Here is a 19,151-nt window from a genome sequence, read left to right as displayed (position 1 = left end):
ACAATAGAAGGCAAAACAGTCAGTCACAGAAAGTATTTTCTCTTCAGTAAGAAGAATGAATATTACATAGGGTGAAGCTTTAACCTATGTTTGAATGCACTATTTTCAATTAAAGGTATGTTATTTCACTGAATTTCTAACCATCATTATTATTCCTGAATAATTATTCTATAATGTAAATCTCACAATTGATAAATTTTCAGAATTTTACTAATAATATGTAAATGACTAATCTTTCTTCACTTAAACACAAGGATATAGATGGCATTTCTTTGGTCTGAATGTTCATAACTATAATGGATATTTTTGCAAAATTGATTCTTGTCCCATTATGGTTTTCCTTTGAGTTCTACTCAAAGGAAAATACTTCTACTTTTCCTGTAAGATTTTCCTTTAGAATTCTACACTTTAAAAAAAGCACATTCAAGCCAAGGCAGATGGCTTTTTTCAACTGCTTTTTGTCCACATTAAAAAAAATCTATCGTGTTTCCCTTTGACCCCCGAAATAAGCACTTGGCCTTATTTTCAAGGAGGTCTTATTATTTTTGAGGTGCAGGAGGCGGCAAGCATGGTCACCTCATGGCTGCTGCTGTGTTGCAATATTTTTGGGGGCGGGCTTATTTTGGGGGGAGGGCTTATTTTAGCGCACACGCTCAAAAGTCCAATTGGGCTTATTATCCGGGGAGGTCTTACTTTCAGGAAACAGGGTATAAAAACTAAGACATGAACTGTAGTAGAAAATCTGTAACATACTATCAAGACACCTGTTTTCCAGCTGAAACATATCTTATTTGATCAGCAACATCTCAAGTTAAAGATCCCTGGAAGCCAACTGAACATGATCTCTAAAATAGGAGTCAGCAACTTCCTTTCATAGGAGTACAGCTGTTATTTCAGGGAAATGTTTTAATTAAATTCCCTACTAAAGAAATTGGGTCAAACCTCTAATGACACCAATCTGTTTTCTTTCTGACACCAAAGTTGAGAATGGTGCCACACAAAGAAAAAGAGGATGTTCAAGTGAGAACATCTGTTTGCTTTAGCCTTATTCTTTGACCTATCCCTTATAGATAGCTTCTGAATCTGGCCCTTGAAGGCAAGAGAATTCTAGACTAATCACTTCACTGAACTACAAGATTAGGCATTGTAAAAAATAGTCACATCATCTGAGCAATATTCTTCCCAGTATTGATTTCAATTAAATAATTATGTATATGCAAAGTCTACAACCCCACAAAATTGAAAATAGGATCCATTATTGGATTTTTCCTAGCCTTACACATACTTACAATGCATAAAAACTAGTGAATCCATAGCTATTGTCTGAGCTTATAGGTACTTAACAGTTTTAACTGAGATAATAAAAAAAGAAAAGCAATTTAAAGAATCATCTTCATATGTGTAACTAAACTGGAGACAATTTTAATTAAATAACCAGGAACAGATAGCCCCTTTAAAATTGTGACTCTTACTTAAAATAGCAATTTCTTCCACTGCTCAAAATGAAAGCTACGCATCTAATAGTTGCTTTAAGCATTATACTGAGGTACTCTTCATATTTTTCTCCAGGGCTATAAAGCAGAAATATACTGATATAAACAAATATGCTAAACGACAACTTCTAACAGCCCCAGGCATCAGGGACAGCATCTGGAGGACCAATAGTTAGATTGTTGCTTGCTTGTATAAAATTTCCCTCTGTAATCAAGTATCTACAATCAACGGCTTTATACCAACTTTTAAAGACACCACTGATCCTTCCATATGAACGAAATAGCAACATCACAGCAAAAAAACACAAGGTGTTCCACAGAATACAAAACTGCCTCCTTTGAAAACAAAGACTAACTTCAGAAATAATGAAACTCCATTAACGATTCAGCAACTTTCTGCTTGCTTTTCTTTTCTTTTCTTCAAATTAAGTTAAGAGCCATTCACCATCAACAGATTCTGTTCCTGTAGCCACCCTTTTATGTTGTGTTCATTGACCATTAAAACCCTATTCTTAACTTATACAAGAGTTTCAGGGGTGAAGTGAAAGCTATTCTGATGCAAAAGATAGATGTGGAGAGAGGCACCCTTAGGGCGCCTGGATTAGACGTTATAAAGACATTTAAAGGTTCTTTCTGCCTATTCAGCTAGTTTTAGCTTTGAGATTTTGATGCCATGGACAAACACTATAGTGTCTCATTGACTAATATGGTGAACCTCATAAAAGAGGTCATGATCCACAACTAACCACCCCTTGAAGACCCATGCCCTGATTTCCTAAGGAAAAAAAGGCAAAAACTAATGGATTGTATCTCTAAGCTGCCTTCTATATAGTTTCAGATTCTTTGTGGTTACTGTTGTTTTGGTTTCTTACTGCTTTATAGGCTGTGAGCATGTGGAGACATTTTGTGCGTAAGAACTGGGCTCTTAAATCTATTATTCCTGAAACAGTACAAGCAGTTAGGTATTTATTTCTAGTTTAGAAAATTTATTAGCCTCTTCCATTCTGTTCAAGACCTTGTTATTCAAAAGGGGAAAAGTTGCAATACACTGAACATCAGACATACAAAACTTAGTAGGAACAAAACTACATGCTGAGTGTACTTGTTCCTATATTTTTATCTTTTTTAACAAATAAGATAATAAGATAAAATTAAAAAAAATAAATTACAATAAAAATAGGAATAATGAGGAAGGAGTATTAGATATGTTCATCATCTTGAGTTAATTTAATAATAAAGGCAGGATAAACAAAAAAAGATTGAAACTCTAGTGCAAGTTAATCTGTCTCTGATGAAGAATGACTTCTTATTGCTTTCAATAATTTTATTTATTTATTTACTATTTATTTGCTGATTCTTTAAGTTACTTGATATCATAAAGGTATCTCATAGATGAAAAAGTAAAATGAAATAATTGACTAAAATTGCAATTTCTTAAGAGAGGGAAGGATGATACAAATCAAGGGCTGGATTCTTTCTTCCTTTCTCCAGCTCAAGTGGTCTGAAGCCATTATATCATGACCTACTTCAAAAGCCCATTCCTGCGATGGAATAGTACATAATTTCACATAAATCTGGAGGTGAGTATGAGCGTTTTCCCATCTCATTTCCTGAGGTTTCCCAAGGGACATGTAGATACATTTCAAAGAATCAAAAGTTAACATTAAGCACAGATTGTTGACCTGAATGGTATGGCATAGTATGATATACTATAAACAAAAAGGGAATATTTCCAAATAGAAGAGAGGAAAACACAAAAGCTTGAGTTTCGCTAGTTTTCCATCTAATCTGAAATATAGGTACTAATCCTGCCAATTTGCTATTGAAACATTTGTTTTGGAATCTCCTATTTCCATCGGGCTTTTGTAATCATAGTTCTTTTTAGAGCTTTTGTTTTAATATATGTATCAAGGATTGCATTGCTTTCAGTTCAATGAACGCATGGAGTTAATACACATGTTCCTAAATAAACATATTTCGTATCTGCCATGTTTTTGTGATAAATGGAATAAACAATAAAGTTCACACTGTGTACAGCACTAAGCATTATGAAACTGACAGATGCTTTCAGATAATTGAAAACAATTGAAAAAATGAATAGAAAATAAATTACAAAGCTTATGTCTGAGATAACGGAATAGAGATAACAAAGAGGACTTACACTGAGCTCCCAAAAAATAAGCTTGACATAATATTCATTTTTCCACAAATAAATTTTTGTAGTGCTATCAAATGTAGAATTCTGGCATTTATTGATGTAGTCATTCCTTCAATAGCTGCATTGATTTTGTAATATTGTGAGTGCCAATTGATGCAAAGAGAATGAGATGCACATCTGAAAGTTTTCATCAATATTAATTTCTGATCATTCTACTTACCACATTTGTTATCCACATGCTTTTGACCTAGGCTGCAGGGATCCTGGGTATCTACTGCTCTGAGAGGCTTTCGGGCCACGCCATGATCTACACCAGACAGGCGAATATGGAACTGCTCTTTGTTGATGACCTTCCGCAAAGTTCTAATAGCTTTACGAAGCCTTTTCTCAGTCCTTTTACGTGCACAGCTCAAATTACAGGTATCTAGAAAGGAGCAGGTAGCAGTGATTAGGAACAGAAAGCTTGGACGACTAGAGCCATATTACTTAAAAGAGGCAGCTGATACAGCAACTGAGAAGGCAGCCTGCCTAAATTATGGCAACAAATATTGTCCTGAGATGAAATTTTCAAGGCAAGTTAATGTGGAACAATAACATCTTTAGCCACAGTAGCTTTCTGATCATGTGGAAAAGAGCTCTTAAGCTTCAAAACAGGAGATACTTTTTTTCTTTTTTGCATAGAAATGGAAATGAAAGAGAGAACTCGAAGATCAAACTGCAACAAAGCTCTGTCAGAAACGAAGCCTTTCAGTTCTTTTCCAACCAACCTGCCACCTCCTTTTGGTCTGTTTCAAGCTCAAAGTCTGCAGATATAAACATTTCTCTAGCTGCCTTCATTCTGCCGAGGTCTCCAACAGTTTTCTTGCCAGAACTGCATGTTAGGTTTACATAGTAGAAGTTCTCCATTACTGAATTATGTTTCTCTGTGTGGACAAAATTAAAGGAAGCAGCAACTTGGCCAAATTTGTTACTGGGCATTTGCTAAGGCTTAATAAATGTTGCTGAATAAATGTGTGCAGGGTTATATGATTAATTCCAGATGCTTACAAATGACAAAAAACTGAAGCTACCAGTTTAGACATTTAGCATGTGACATACCAGCAACTGTTCTGGAAACATTTATAGTTATATCCCAAATCCGAGAAGAACTGTGAATCACTACATCAATAGAAACCCACAAATCCTATCAAGTCATAAATGATCTACAAAAACAGCCACTGTTTAAACTATGCACTGTATCCATACCTGGTATTACACGATGAAGAGCATCCTGAAACATCTTACTCTTTTTCAAGTTACATTTTCCTTGATTAAACTTAAAAGTTACAGTTGTCCTGATGATAGAGAGATCTTCAGAAAGAAACAGTAAAATAATTATTTTCAAATTAATTGAATTCATTACCAAACCCAAGCAGGTAATATAGATGGTTTTCCACATGCCTCATTTAATTCTCTACGTATATGGGTTATGGATCTACTCTTCAGTTTTCTTTCTTTTATTATCTTAACATTTTCCTTTGCATTTGATTTTTACGTTTTTCTTAGCCACTAAGAATTGCAAGGCAAGTAGGCAGCCATGTAAATGGAATAAAACAAGCAAACAAATAAACTATGCAAAAACTCCTCATCTCAAGAGAGAGCCAAAAAATGAAAGCAAACAAACAAGCCAAGCCAAAATATATAGTACACTGAGGTTATAAGAATATTTGAAGTAACTGCAAAACTTGCAACAAACCACACTGTCTCTAAGACAAAGCCAAACAAATAAAATTATTACCGTAGTGGGTAGTATAATCAGATTATTATAATAACCCATATTGCAGTTTGTTTTGGTTTACCATGTTGTCTGAACATAAACACTGTGGTTAGTTAATCATTGATGATAGATTATGGCTGGGTTTAATCAATTTAATAATAAAATGTACAGCAGCAACTTTCATCCATTTTAATCGCAAATGATGAGTCTAAGCCATGTGTCATGCTAGCCTTTAGCAAATGTGTCATGCTAAGTACAGAAAAGCATGTTGTACACTGAAACCAGTTGATTCAAATCTTTTGATGTGAAAACACTAAGACATGATGAATTTTAAAAATAAAAATTTATTTAAAATTTAAAAGCTATATTTTCAAATATATGTGTTTTTAAAATGCTTACAAAAGGCACACATGCAAGCGGTACCTTAAAATATTTATCCTATTTCCCTCCAAAAAGGCAGCAATACCTTTTCTATTTTTCTGGTTGCTGCAAGATGCAAAAAGAATACATTAAAACAGATAAAAGTTATTTTAAAGAAAATTTAAATCTGCTCAAACACAAGAAAAATTAGGCAGATTAATCTACTAAATGAACAATATTTCCTTTACTGGCAAGCAGACCTACAAACAAAAACCAAACAAAAACAAACCAGCCATAAATGTGTAATATATTTTGAAATCATGCACATAAAATAATTACCTAAAGTAGTTGATTCATTTGGATTTTGTATTTTTTTCTTAGGTGATAAACTGTTGCCACATTTCATAGTATAGGAATCTTCCAGGCCTAAGAGACAGATCATAAAGCTATACAATAAAACAGAAACACATGCTAGAGCATGGCTGAAATATACCCCTGAAATCTCATTCTGATGTAGCAAGAGAAAAATTGTGACTCTTCAGCTTTTGATGAACTACATTTCCCAGCATGGTTTATATTAGCTGGCACTGCGGAGAATTATAGTTCAGCAACATATAAAGGACCACAACCATTTTATCCTTACACTAATATATAAACAATGCTTCAAAATTACAAAACTATATTATCGTCATGGTTATCTATAGTTGCTGGATAAGAGATGGGCAGAAAATTTTATAAATTAATGAAACCTATAATTACTGATTGTAATTATTTACACAATATTGTAGACTCCATTTACTAAAGGAGATGATGGAAGTTCTGTACTGTTGCAAGTTAACTCTGAAATTGAAGACAGTAAATCAAAAGTATTGTTTGTCAGATCAGACTATCAAATTAGAGAGAGGGAGAGGGAAAGATTATAAAGAAATTGTCTTCTGAGTTTTATTTAGTCTGACTTATTTCAGACAAACTATCTTATTTCACGGTCTTAAATTCTTTATTACAGTTTGTAACTTGCATGTCCTCTTTTTTCACCAGTGGTTTTTCACTTTTATCTGTTTAACAGCCCCTATCCTCTGATTTCTGAGACACGGTTTGCGTTAGATAGAATCTGTATGTTTATGTAAATGTTTGTTAAACAAATCTATAGCTTGGCAAGCATAATAACAAGGAATGTTTTTTAATCCATGGTGCTTTTTTCCTATAAAACAGATCTGACATTGATCATATTCATTACCCATCATGGCACCCTTTTGATGCATGGCATTATGTACTAGAATTCCCATCAAAATAGACTGCAGTTCTGAAATTACGGAATTTCAATAGAAGATGACAAATATAACTCAGGGTAGAACAGTGGAGCCCTGGGTGCTCTCAAAGAAAACATAAGGCACACAATCATATGACAGATCAGAAGAACATAGAAGCAGAACTAGCTCAAAGCAGAGAATTGCCCTAAAACACCTAAAGGATCAAATCAACACTATTCTACCAGTGGACAATGACATGGTTATCATGGACTGAACACAAGAACAAAGAGCTTACATCTCAGTAACACCAACCCAATATAGAAACTAGACAATCTGATCAAGAGAATTCCCAATGATCTAACCAAGAAAAGTCAAATCACAAAAGAATCACACTGGTGGATGAAAAACAGTGCACCTATCCATGCCAAACCCAAAGATACACAAGCCCAAATACCTCTTCATTAAATCATTACCAGGGTCCACAGCCTAGCAAAGAATTTACAAAAAAGGTTGGAAAGCTCACAAAAGGGAGTGAATATTCTATCAACTCCCTACCACAGTGCTTCTAGAAAAGCTAAATTTCAAGACAGAGTAAAGGGGCAAGGAATGGATTTTACATCTTGATTCGAGATAATATGATATAAAAACAGACTTAACTGCTTTATCATACAGCAAGGATTTGAGGTTCAGGAACCAGACACTTCGCTTTGCATATTCTCTAGCAGAAACCCCAGTGAAATGATTAGAATGATTAGAAATTATTGAAGCAATGTAATCTTTCTCTTCACCTACACTAGTCAGAGAGGAAGCTATAAGACAATATTTCAGAATTTCGTGGCCAAAGATTTATAGAATCATCTTCAATGGAAAGTCATGTGCTATGAGGGAGGGAGGGAGGGAGGGAGGGAGGGAGGGAGGGAGGGAGGGAGGGAGAGAGAGAGAGAGAGAGAGAGAGAGAGAGAGAGAGAGAGAGAGAGAGAGAGAGAATATCATACATGGAAGAGGCTGTTTTTTTCTTTCTAGTCTTTCAAGATTTGTCATACTCTACATTTTCAGGCTTTAAAGAAAAGTCAATCATTTTATCCTAGGTAGATAGATAGTATCCAAGAGATATCCAGGAGCAGGAGCATATAAAAAGTGGCAATAATCAGCAGCGATAAAAGAGCTAAAATTGCATATATTTGAGATTCAATCACACTTTTGCCAAACCATTTTAAGACCTTGCAACCAGAGGTCAATAGCTGTACCATAAACAAAATACATTCATTTGCTATATTTTATGTACCATACTCCACAAACTCATAAATAACAATGAACCTATTCCTGGAGATGACATTAAGAACTTGGAGACTGTGCATCTCTTCTGTGCCATTTTCAGAGCATTCTTTTTTTTTCCAATGCAAGTGAATTTGCAATTTGAATTGTAGAATGGGAATGGTATTTATAGGCTGAAAGATCTGTTTGAAAAAAATGACTTTATCTGGAGTTAAAACAGAGAAACCTAAAAACAAAACATGAAATTATGGTTCCATTCAATGTCACAAGATTCTTTATGTCCATTGGTCTATGACTACGGATACATGGCAGCAGAACTACACCACACAACTGACTTAGTCAGACTGAAAATCATTGACCTCATCAACCTTTTCTCACTATCTGCTTTCAATCTGATGTCCCATAAGAGGAGTCATGTAAGAACATTATTCAAATGAGTACAAATGCACTATGAACAACCCAGAATATCAGAAAAAGGAAAATGACCACCTATATAACATTTTCCAGCAAAATGGGATGCTGTTTCATGAGAAGTCCATTATTTGACTAGTTGGCAGAGGATAGTTGTCAAGGAAGGAAATTCAGATACATTTTAATCTACAACACTTCTGTGGCTAAGTAACTTGTGGATACAGTAATGAAATATATTTTTCTTACAACACTTTTAAAGGCAAATTTTAAAAATGATCTAGGTTGCCATCTGATTTCTATGCCAATGGTGAACAATTTGCTGCTTGTTTCTTTCTATAATACAAACTACTAGGTTATGGAAATATTATGCTTCATTCATGAGGAGCCACTAAAGGACTGTTGGAAGAAAAAGCTTCAATGTACATTTGTGAAATAGAAAATGAATGTAATTAAAATATATTTATTACACACACTCCTCAACTTCCACAATTCGACTGAAATTTTTGTTGGAGGGCATTTAGTCACCATGTAACTGGACCCCATTTTATAACCATTTCTATGAGGGTTGTAAGTCAAGTCACCATTGTTAAGCAAATAACATGGTGGTTACACAAATCCATCTTCCCTGTGGCTTTTCCTCCCAGAAACCTATAAAAACATTGCAAATAGTGATCACATGATGGGAGGGTTGGTTAGTGTGATGGTTTGTAATGGTCACAAGTACAAATTGAGATCATAAGTAACATTTTCATTAGGCCATCATAATTTCTCATTAAGTTAGTGGTATGATGGTTTCCACTGATTATAAATACGAATATAAGTCATACATAACTTTTTCAGAGACTGTCATAATTTGAAAATGTCATTACATGAACAGTTGCAAATCTTGGGGTACCTGTTCTAAGTGAATTTTCCTATAATTATACAAATACATCAAAGTTATCAAAGTTATTCTTGTTTCCCTAATTTAGGGATAATAACAATTGCAATAACAACAACAATAACCACATCCCCCATGTTCTGCATTACTTACCAGAAGTAAAATGGACATCTGAGGGGCAGATTAAAAAGCATCTATCATTTCCAGCAGTCTTAATGCAGTGCAGAGATACTTTGGGAGAAAGGACATCAGACAAGGGCCTTTCTACAGAGCAAAACACAGATACTCACAGGACAAGAAAGCTAATGGCAGGCATGGTTGTAAAAATGCAAATATGAAGCTACATGTTACACGATCACTATCAATTTGCACATATGCTATTCATAATACTGGGAATGAAGACATACACACAGTATATCATAAAAAGCTGGGGGTGGGGGAAGGGGTCATGCAGGCAACTGCAGAAGCAAAAACAGCCTAGATTAAAAGCACAGGAAAGAAAGCATCAAAGACCCGAAAGTATCTCCTGTTTTTGTTTTATCAGCTAATTAGAAGCAACATAGTGCTATAGATCTACAATAACTTTTAGGAGACCTGAATGCAATTTGGAAAACCGTTCATTGTTTCAGTCTGCATTGTTCCAAGAAATCTGGTTGGCCACAAGTAAGAGAGTAATAAAAGGAACATGTACAGACACATTGTGTATATTATGGGAATTGTACAGTCTTCAAGTGGTCCAAAGCTGCAAAAAAGGTTTGAGACGCTGAATCTTACCCACGCAGTCCTTTTTGTTCCAGTGTAATTTATACCCGGCATTACAGTGGCACTGATAACTACCCAGTGTATTTATGCAGATATGCTGGCAGCCTCCATTATTCATGCTACATTCATTGATATCTACAGAAGAAGAACGAGGGGGTGGGGGAGAAATTGATTCTGTTCTGAATCTAATTAGCAAAGAAGTGCACATGGATAACTACTGCCAGGCACACAATACATAAAGGGCTTAATATATTTTTCTGCAGCATGGATATTTTAATACAGTTGCCAAAAACTAGAAACATGCATTTGCACGCACAGACCAGCTTCTACTGGAAGCGTCTCACAAAATGTTCAGAACAAATCACTGGTGCCCAGTTGATGATAGTTTGATTTGCCATCAAGTTGCTGTTAATTCTTAGCAACCACATAGATCTGTACAGCCAAAATTTAACAAATTTGCACAGAGCACACCCTATTGATTTTAAGCAATTTTCATTAAAAACGGAGGGTAAGGTAGACTATTTCAATGAAGACAATGGGTCAACATGAAGAACCTCACTTGCTCTAAAATAAAATGTAGGAACTGCATCCTCATCTTGGTAAAGATGTCAACTTTGAGTTGCTTCCCATTTAGGTTGCTTACAGTTAAGGAAATAGGGTTAACAATAATTAAAAGACAGAAGCTATATTTGGACATAGATAAATGAAAGTATAATCAATATTAGTAACAACACAAAATATCCCTAACTACAAGAACTACTGTATTATCAACTATTTTGGGGGCTTGTCGTTCTATGGGGACATTGACCACCAGTTTATTATCCCTTTCATTTAAATTTCCAGGGTACTTTGTTAAACAATCAAGATAAATTTATTTCTCTAAGAGTAGCAAAATTTTGCTACATTATGTGTAAGCTTCACCCTAAATGGTTGTAATAGTTCTTGTTGTTAGGAGATAGTTTTGTCTTGCTCCTTTTACTGATTGTACAATAATTAAAAGCTCTTATACACTGAAGCAAATGCATGTGTGATGCCATTTCTTTTGTAGGTTCCTACTCTTCCTGGATGCCTGTTTCATCAAATTTCTCCACAATTTATTTTATTTTTTCTTTTAAAGCTATTTTATTTACCTGACTTCTACATATAACAAACATTACCCATTTTTAAAAACCATTCTGGCTTAGCATGCAGATAATTGCTACATGCCATAATTAGTATTACCAACAGTACTTCACAAGCATGATTTGCAAAATCCAGCTCTTAGTACCCAAGTGTGGAATGCAACTATTTGTTCCAAAACCCACAGCTGCTTTCCAGTAAAAATAAGAATGAAAAGTTGCTTTAAGAAATAGTACAGTGTGTACAGAGTCAGGTTCCTACTTCAAACCACCCAAAAAGTAAAAAGGCAAATAATCTCAAAAATCTGCAGCAAAGAGTTTGAAATGCACATTTCCTTTTCATGTTGAGATCACAAAAATAGAATTCCAAAGAAAATGCCAGCAATATGTTTATATACACTCACCGCCACAATGTGTGAAGCCAAAAAGAATGTATCCTTCATTGCAAATACATTCAAAACTGCCTGGATGATTGATGCACAAATGGTCACATGTCCTTTCAAAAGAACATTCATCAATGTCTGTAATTTAAAAGGGATGCTTTATTACTTCACTTTTTATGGAAGTAGCTTTTCCAGTGTAAACTGGGCAACTAGAACAGGTAGATTTGAACACTTCCAATTTCCCCCCCTTAAGCTTGTTCTGCCTCATTAAAACCTGCTGGGATTCCTCTTCAGCACTTAAGATCTAAGCCAATTGCCTACACAGGACTTGGTCATAGGATACTCCCGCTAGCAGAAGTTTCCCTTTCTCTTTGCAACCCCCGTTCTCCCTAATATAACCAGTTTTGATAAAAAGGCTGCAATGGGAGAAAGAAACAGTGAAAATAATTTCCATCCTTTTCCATCAGCTGAGAGTACCCATATGTGACATTCTGCTAAAGGGACACTGCTATAAAGCATTGTCCAGGATACAAGTCCTAGATTTACCTTCAGTCAAAAGAGTTTTGGATTATAGAGAGCTTGCAGCTGAATAGTGATATCAGAGGCTGACATGTGAATTGTGGAGAAGATATGCACAAGAACTTTCACTGTGACCTTGTAAATGAAGTTTTAAATTATAATATTTAGGCTTGGATTTATATTTTGTATTTGTCTTAATTGTCACATTTGTCACTTTAGAAAATTTGTACAAAAAGGCAATAATAATTTTCAAGGTAAACTATCAATACATCCGCTGAAATTATATTCAATCCATTGCTATCAATAGAATATTGATATTATTATTATATACTTTATTCATTAAACATGAAACTCAGCCAACTGAACATTCAAAAATGCATTACAAATACCAGTGACTGGTGCTAATGGTTGATACGGTTTTCTGCCAGCGTCCTAGGTATCAACCAAGTACCTTCTTAAAATATAAGATGTTCCGAGTAGTGCAGTTTTTTGCAGTTCCGCTGGTGTTGTGGCAGGAAGCTGCAATTTGTTGATGTATCTTGAACAATTCTTAGACATGGTGCCAAGTGCCCCGATAACAATGGATATCATTGTTACATGCTTCATCCATAGCTGTGTAGTTTTGATGGCCAGGTCGCAATATTTCATTATTTTTTTCTAGTTCTTTTTCTTTGACTCTGGCATCTCCAGGAGCAGTGATATCAATAAACTGTATACTGTATCTGGTATGTTGTGCTCCAAATGACGATCCGCTTGTATTCAAAAGTCCCACAAGACCTTCACCTTCTCTTTTTCAATATCTTTTTCCACTTTATGTTCCCATGACTTTCTGGATACAGGTAAATCATATTTTTTACATAATGACCAGTGGATTAATTTAGCAACTCGGTCATGTCTAGTTTGTGTAATTTTGCTGCATTCACATATTAAATGTGAAACAGTTTCGACTTTGTTATCGCAGTCGGCAGTTGGGTTGTCAGTGGATTTTTGTAACTTCGCTTTCATGGCATTAGTTTGTAGTACTTGTTCTTGAGCAGCCAGTATTAAACCTTCCATTTCTTTGTTGATAGTTCCCATCTTAAGCCATGTCCATGTCAAGTTGTCATCACATTTTCCTTCAATGTTTTTCAAGTACTATTCCATGCAAAGCTTTGGTTTTCCATCTATTTAATCTGTCATCCAGCTGTTTTTCCCTATATTCTGCCTTTGTTTCTGTTGTTTTTATGCTGTTCTCCATTTTCACAGCCTGCAGCAATTTTTCTGTACTTTGGTTCACATAATAATTCAAACTTCATTTTTCTTCTTCTACAGTTTGATGGATTTGCAATAGCCACCTTCCCCCCTATTTTTCTTGACAGGTACAACCTGTCAATGTCACTCGTGGATGTAAAGCGTGGTACATATTCAAAAGTTTGCATATTTTCCGGTCCAAGTTTTCCAGTTCAGCCAGAGTACAGTTGATGATTCCAGCTGAGTAGCGAATCACTGGAACTGCCCATGTATTAAGTTTACAGCATTCAGCTTTATTATTATTATTATTATTATTATTATTATTATTATTATTATTATTATTATTATTATTATTATTATTATTATTATTATTATACAATTGTATCACAGCGGCCAGTTGTTTTGCCGGATTTGGCATTGATTACTAGTCGGGCCCCACCCAGGGGCCTAGGACGTTGTAACGTATTTTCGTAATATACGTGCAGATCCAAGCAGTGCAGCTTTTTGCATTTGACTGATGGTGATTTTGTCAAGTTTTAACTGTTTTAAATGTAATTCCAGTGCTTTTGGAATAGCACCCAGTGTGCCGATTACCACTGGAATTACCACTGCTGGTTTGTGCCATAATCGTTGGATTTCAATTTTTAAGTCCTGGTATTTCGCGACTTTTTCATGTTCCTTCTCCTCAACTCTGCTATCACCTGGTATTGCGATGTCTATGATTGTAACCTTCTTTTTCTCAACCAGTGTGATGTCTGGTGTGTTATGCGCTAGTACTTTGTCTGTTTGTATACGAAAATCCCACAGGATCTTAACCATCTGATTTTCGGTGACTTTTTCAGGCTTATGTTCCCACCAGTTTGTTGTTGTTTTAATATTATAATTTTTGCACAAATTCCAGTGGATCATTTGTGCTACTGAATTGTGCCGCAATTTATAATCAGTCTGTGTGATTTTTTTACAGCAGCTGAGTATGTGGTCAACAGTTCATCAACTTCTTTGCAGAGTCTGCATTTGGCATCATCAGAGGATTTTTCGATTTTGGCCTTAATGGCATTTGTTCGGATAGCTTGTTCTTGCGCAGCCAGGATTAGTGACTCTGTTTCTTTCTTTAATGTACCTGTTGTTAACCATAACCAAGTTTTTTCACTGTCCACTTTATCTTTTATTTTTTCCAGAAATTGACCATGTAAGGCTTTGTTCTGCCAACTCTCCATTCTTGATTTTATCACATCTTTTCTGTATTCTTGTTTCGTCTGTTGGGCCTTCAGTAGATTTTTGTTCTTTACTTCGATTAATAGATGTTCTTGACTTTCTTTTAAATAATCAGCTAGTGCATGTTTTTCTTCTTCAACTATTTGCTTCACTTGTAATAATCCTCTGCCACCTGATTTTCGGGGCAGGTATAGTCTATCAGTGTCACCACGTGGATGTAAACTGTAGTGCATTGTCATTCGTTTCCTTGTTTTTCGGTCCAAAATGTCCAAATCAGCTTGTGTCCAATTAACTATACCAGCTGTGTATCTTATAACTGGTATTGCCCAGGTATTTATGGCCTTGATTGTATTTCCACCATTTAATTTAGATTTCAAAATTTTCCTAACTCTGTTGGTGTACTCTCTCCTGACAATATTTTTTACTTGTCCATGTTTGATGTTATCCAACTGCAAAATGCCTAAGTATTTGTAGGCTTCATTTTCGTTGCATTTAATTAGTTGGCCATTGGGCATTTCAATTTCCTCACATGTAGTGATTTTGCCCCTTTTTATGGATACAGTGGCACATTTTTCCATGCCAAACTGCATTGAAATATCGGTGCTGAATACTCGGACAGTGTTTGTCAGTGATTGGATTTCTATTTCTGACTTTCCATAGAGTTTCAAATCATCCATATATAATAAATGTGAAATTTTTTCAGCTTCTTTGGCTGTTTGGTAGCCTAATTTCATTTATTTTTTATTATTATTATTATTATTATTATTATTATTATTATTATTATTATTATTATTATTATTATTATTATTATTATTATTAAATCTATTATTATAAATAGATTGTTTTCACCTAAAACTGCAAATATTCAGCATATTCTCATCCAGAAAGGAAATATTTGTCCTATAATCTAAGAAAAATCAAATCAAGATTTCTACTGATAGCAATCAATTCTACTTTTAGAAAGTCATAGTTAATTATTGTTCCAGATGGTTATTGTGAAAGTGAATTATACTTACCAAACAGATTAATCTCTGCTTATGATCATTTCATTAAATCAATTCATGCTAATTAATCATTCTGCAAATGTAAGCATAATCCATACATAGTTTAAGTTTCTCTCTCTGAAATTAATGGAAAATTAGAACGCTGACAAAAAGATCTGAAACTCATTTACCAGTAGTTAGGTATACCCTATGCTAGTGTTTCTCAACCTTGGCATCTTTAAGATGTGCAAACTTCAAGAATGTCCCAGAATTCCCCAGCCAGTCAGCATATATATATATATATATTTATTGTGTCCTTCCACACATACCTTGACACAATTTTTCATCAGTTAATAATTTAAAACCTTTTTTGCAGCTGCAATCAAAACTACCAATTGTGTTTCTACAAAAATGATCGCATCCACCATTACTGGTCTGGCATTCATCAATGTCTGTGAAAAAGAAAAGGGATCATAAGTGATTTAATGAGCTTAAGTTCTTTTTCCTGAAAGATTTAAACATGCATCACAACCTGGAAAGCAAATCAGTCAAGAGTCTTTTAATTTAAGACATATGCAAGACTGAGGTGATCTTTTCCTTCTAGCTTTGCACTATTTTTTAAAAAAAGAATCTCCTTTGGAACAACTGTCTTGTTTTAAACCACAAGGTTTAAAATGTGATTATAGATAGTCCTTGCTTCCTGAGCACCTGTTTGATGATTGTTTGTAGATGCAATGGTATTTACAGTTGGTCCTCAAAAGCTTCTGGCTGTTGCAGTGCCTCCATGATCATGTATGTGATTGTGATTCAGGAGCCTGTTGTCTGGCTTGCATGTATGGCAACCTTAATTCCACGGTTACGCAATAATCATTTTTGACTTTCCCTGCTGAATTCTCACAAGCAAAATTGATGGGGAAACCTGTGGCATAGGTTGCAAGTTGCTACCTTGTGCCATCCACCAGATGGCCTCAAATGTTATAAAGCCCTTCCAGTCTCTCCATCTGCCCTGTCACACCATCTACCCACTGGCCTTCCTGTGCTTGCACGTGGCCTGTTCTAGGTGTCTCCAAACTCAAATGCAGCTTGCTCTGGCCCTCCTAGGACTTCCTCCAATCCTGTAACTCTCTTTATCTGGGATACCCACTGCTTCCCATTTAACAACCCATGCATCTTGGGATTACGATTGCCGTTGCCAAGCAATGTGGTCACATGATGTCATGCTTTACAACCACATTGCTTAGCAATGGCAATCCTGATTCCAATTGCTATTATCACCGGTACATGTTTTTGTATACCATAATTCATTATAGCAATTTACATCGAAGTTATATATTTATTTACGGTTGAAGAGCAAAACCTTTATAAGATTAAAAATTGATGGAAAGGAATAGGAACAATTAAAATGCAACTAATGAAATACGTAAGAATATCTAATCCAATAGCAATGCCGATTCCAAGTTAATCACTCCAGCATTGCACTCAATTCTTCCTTAGAGCAACTGCTACAAAGCAGAATTTAGCAACCTTCTTTTCTATTTTAGAAAAATGAATCTCCTCATAGAAAGCAGGCATTAATAGAAAAGGAAACTAAACTAAGATTGGTACATGGGATAATGCAACATTAAGAACCGAGTCAGTTGATATCTCTGAGCAGGGTGGGAAGTGGTCTTATAGAGGAAAGGCTTCCAGAATCATAGACGGTATAGTATTACCTAAAGCCAAGGAAAACACTTCTCTGTATGAAACAGAGAGGATATTAAACATACAGTTGACCAGAACAAGCAATCTGCTGCACATACCCTACTTGCAATAATGAACAATTAGACTTCATTATTCTTTCAGAAAATTAGATCCTCCATACTCTATGTATCACTAATGATATTTTCTGAGAATTAAACTGAAAGGCCACAATAACTTAAGTCTATACTCATATTTTGTTTCTCACAAAAAATAAATTTGTCACTGAGGGATGTGTGTCTGTACACACTTCATTTTTAGTTAATATCTTAACAAACACATTCTTAAACACATCTCTAAGCAGTAAAAGCAATAGCAACTTTCGAACATAAGAAAGCATCTGTCAGACAGAAGGGAGCACAAAGCATGCCTGTTATAGAGATAACCTGAGTTGCTTCTAAAACTCTTAAGTACTGTCATCTACAAGAAGAGAACATATGATGACACAAACTTCACATGTTTTGCATTTTTGATGCAGGTTATTGTAATGCAAAGCTTATTTATTTTCTGTCATTCTATTTTTCCATACCAATTTCTATTCATTCTTTTGTGAAATTATTCTTCTTTTCTAATACTTTTTCATATAGGACTTGTACTTCCCTTCACAGTTAAAAGTCTGCAGAGATTCTCAGTCATCCAGGTTATGGTTGTCCCAAAGGTGCTTTTTCAGATGACAACTTTTAGCTATACAATTTGGGGTGAACACCCTGTGAATGGTGTGGGAGTAGGAATGGGTTTCCAGAGGAAAAACTGCAGACTACAGGAACCAGGAGCCCTACTCAGGTGATCCTGAGGACACAGATAAACCTCCAGGTGCTACAACTACCTCTAAAAGGCACAGTCACTCATGCGCTGGTGATGTCTCGCTTGGACTACTGTAATGCTCTCTACATGGGGCTTCCCTTGAAATGCACCCGGAGGCTACAGTTGGTCCAGAACGCAGCCGCGCGGGTAATTATGGGGAGTACTAGGTACTCCCATGTGACACCGTTCCTGCGCGAGCTGCACTGGCTTCCTGTGGTCTATCGGGTACGTTTCAAGGTTTTGATAATAATCTTTAAAGCGCTCCATGGCTCAGGACCTAGTTACTTGCGGGATCGTATTCTGCCCCATACATCCCTGCGACCAATCCGCTCGCACAGAGAGGGCCTCCTCCAGGTGCCGTCCACTAGACAGTGTCGGGGGGCGGCGCCTAGGAGTAGAGCCTTCTCTGTGGCGGGCCCAGCCCTGTGGAATGACCTCCCTCCAGATATTAGGAATACCTCTGACCTCCGCTCCTTTCGTATTAAGCTTAAGACCCACCTTTTCTAAGCAGCTGGCCTGGCTCAACTTTGATCTAACCATATCGCTCCTGACGGGTTTTTACTGGGTATTTTAATTATATTTAATTATCTAGGGGTTTTTAAATACTGTATTTTAATTGTTTTATTTATCAGCCGACCTCCTCCTTGTATATGTCTCGGTATATGTCTCTGTTATATGTTTGTTCTGTCCACATATTTATTTCATATGTTTCATTGTACGCCGCCCCGAGTCCTTCAGGAGAGGGTGCGGCTAAGAAATAAATATTTATTATTATTATTATTATTATTATTATTATTATTATTATTATTATTATTAT

The 19,151-nt window shown here is 35.6% G+C and overlaps 1 protein-coding gene across 1 annotated transcript in view; it reads right to left on the bottom strand.

Moving 5' to 3' along the window:
* The window catches only part of SCUBE2 (signal peptide, CUB domain and EGF like domain containing 2), a 60,711-nt gene that overhangs the window by 16,589 nt on the left and 24,971 nt on the right, over nucleotides 1–19,151 (bottom strand). Inside the window, exons 9-16 of the mRNA XM_081939253.1 lie at nucleotides 16,123–16,245; nucleotides 11,868–11,984; nucleotides 10,358–10,480; nucleotides 9,737–9,847; nucleotides 6,107–6,193; nucleotides 4,897–5,001; nucleotides 4,419–4,574; nucleotides 3,872–4,075 (exon numbers count right to left, since the gene is read on the bottom strand). Of these exons, the coding sequence (XP_081795379.1) occupies nucleotides 3,872–4,075; nucleotides 4,419–4,574; nucleotides 4,897–5,001; nucleotides 6,107–6,193; nucleotides 9,737–9,847; nucleotides 10,358–10,480; nucleotides 11,868–11,984; nucleotides 16,123–16,245 (1,026 nt within the window). The remainder of the gene's footprint in view (nucleotides 1–3,871; nucleotides 4,076–4,418; nucleotides 4,575–4,896; nucleotides 5,002–6,106; nucleotides 6,194–9,736; nucleotides 9,848–10,357; nucleotides 10,481–11,867; nucleotides 11,985–16,122; nucleotides 16,246–19,151) is intronic.

This window comes from Natrix helvetica (assembly GCF_964273705.1).
Source record: "Natrix helvetica genome assembly, chromosome: 1".
Lineage (NCBI taxonomy): Eukaryota > Metazoa > Chordata > Lepidosauria > Squamata > Natricidae > Natrix > Natrix helvetica.
Note: the sequence above shows the minus strand (reverse complement) of the source record. Positions and strands in the feature narration are given on the sequence as shown.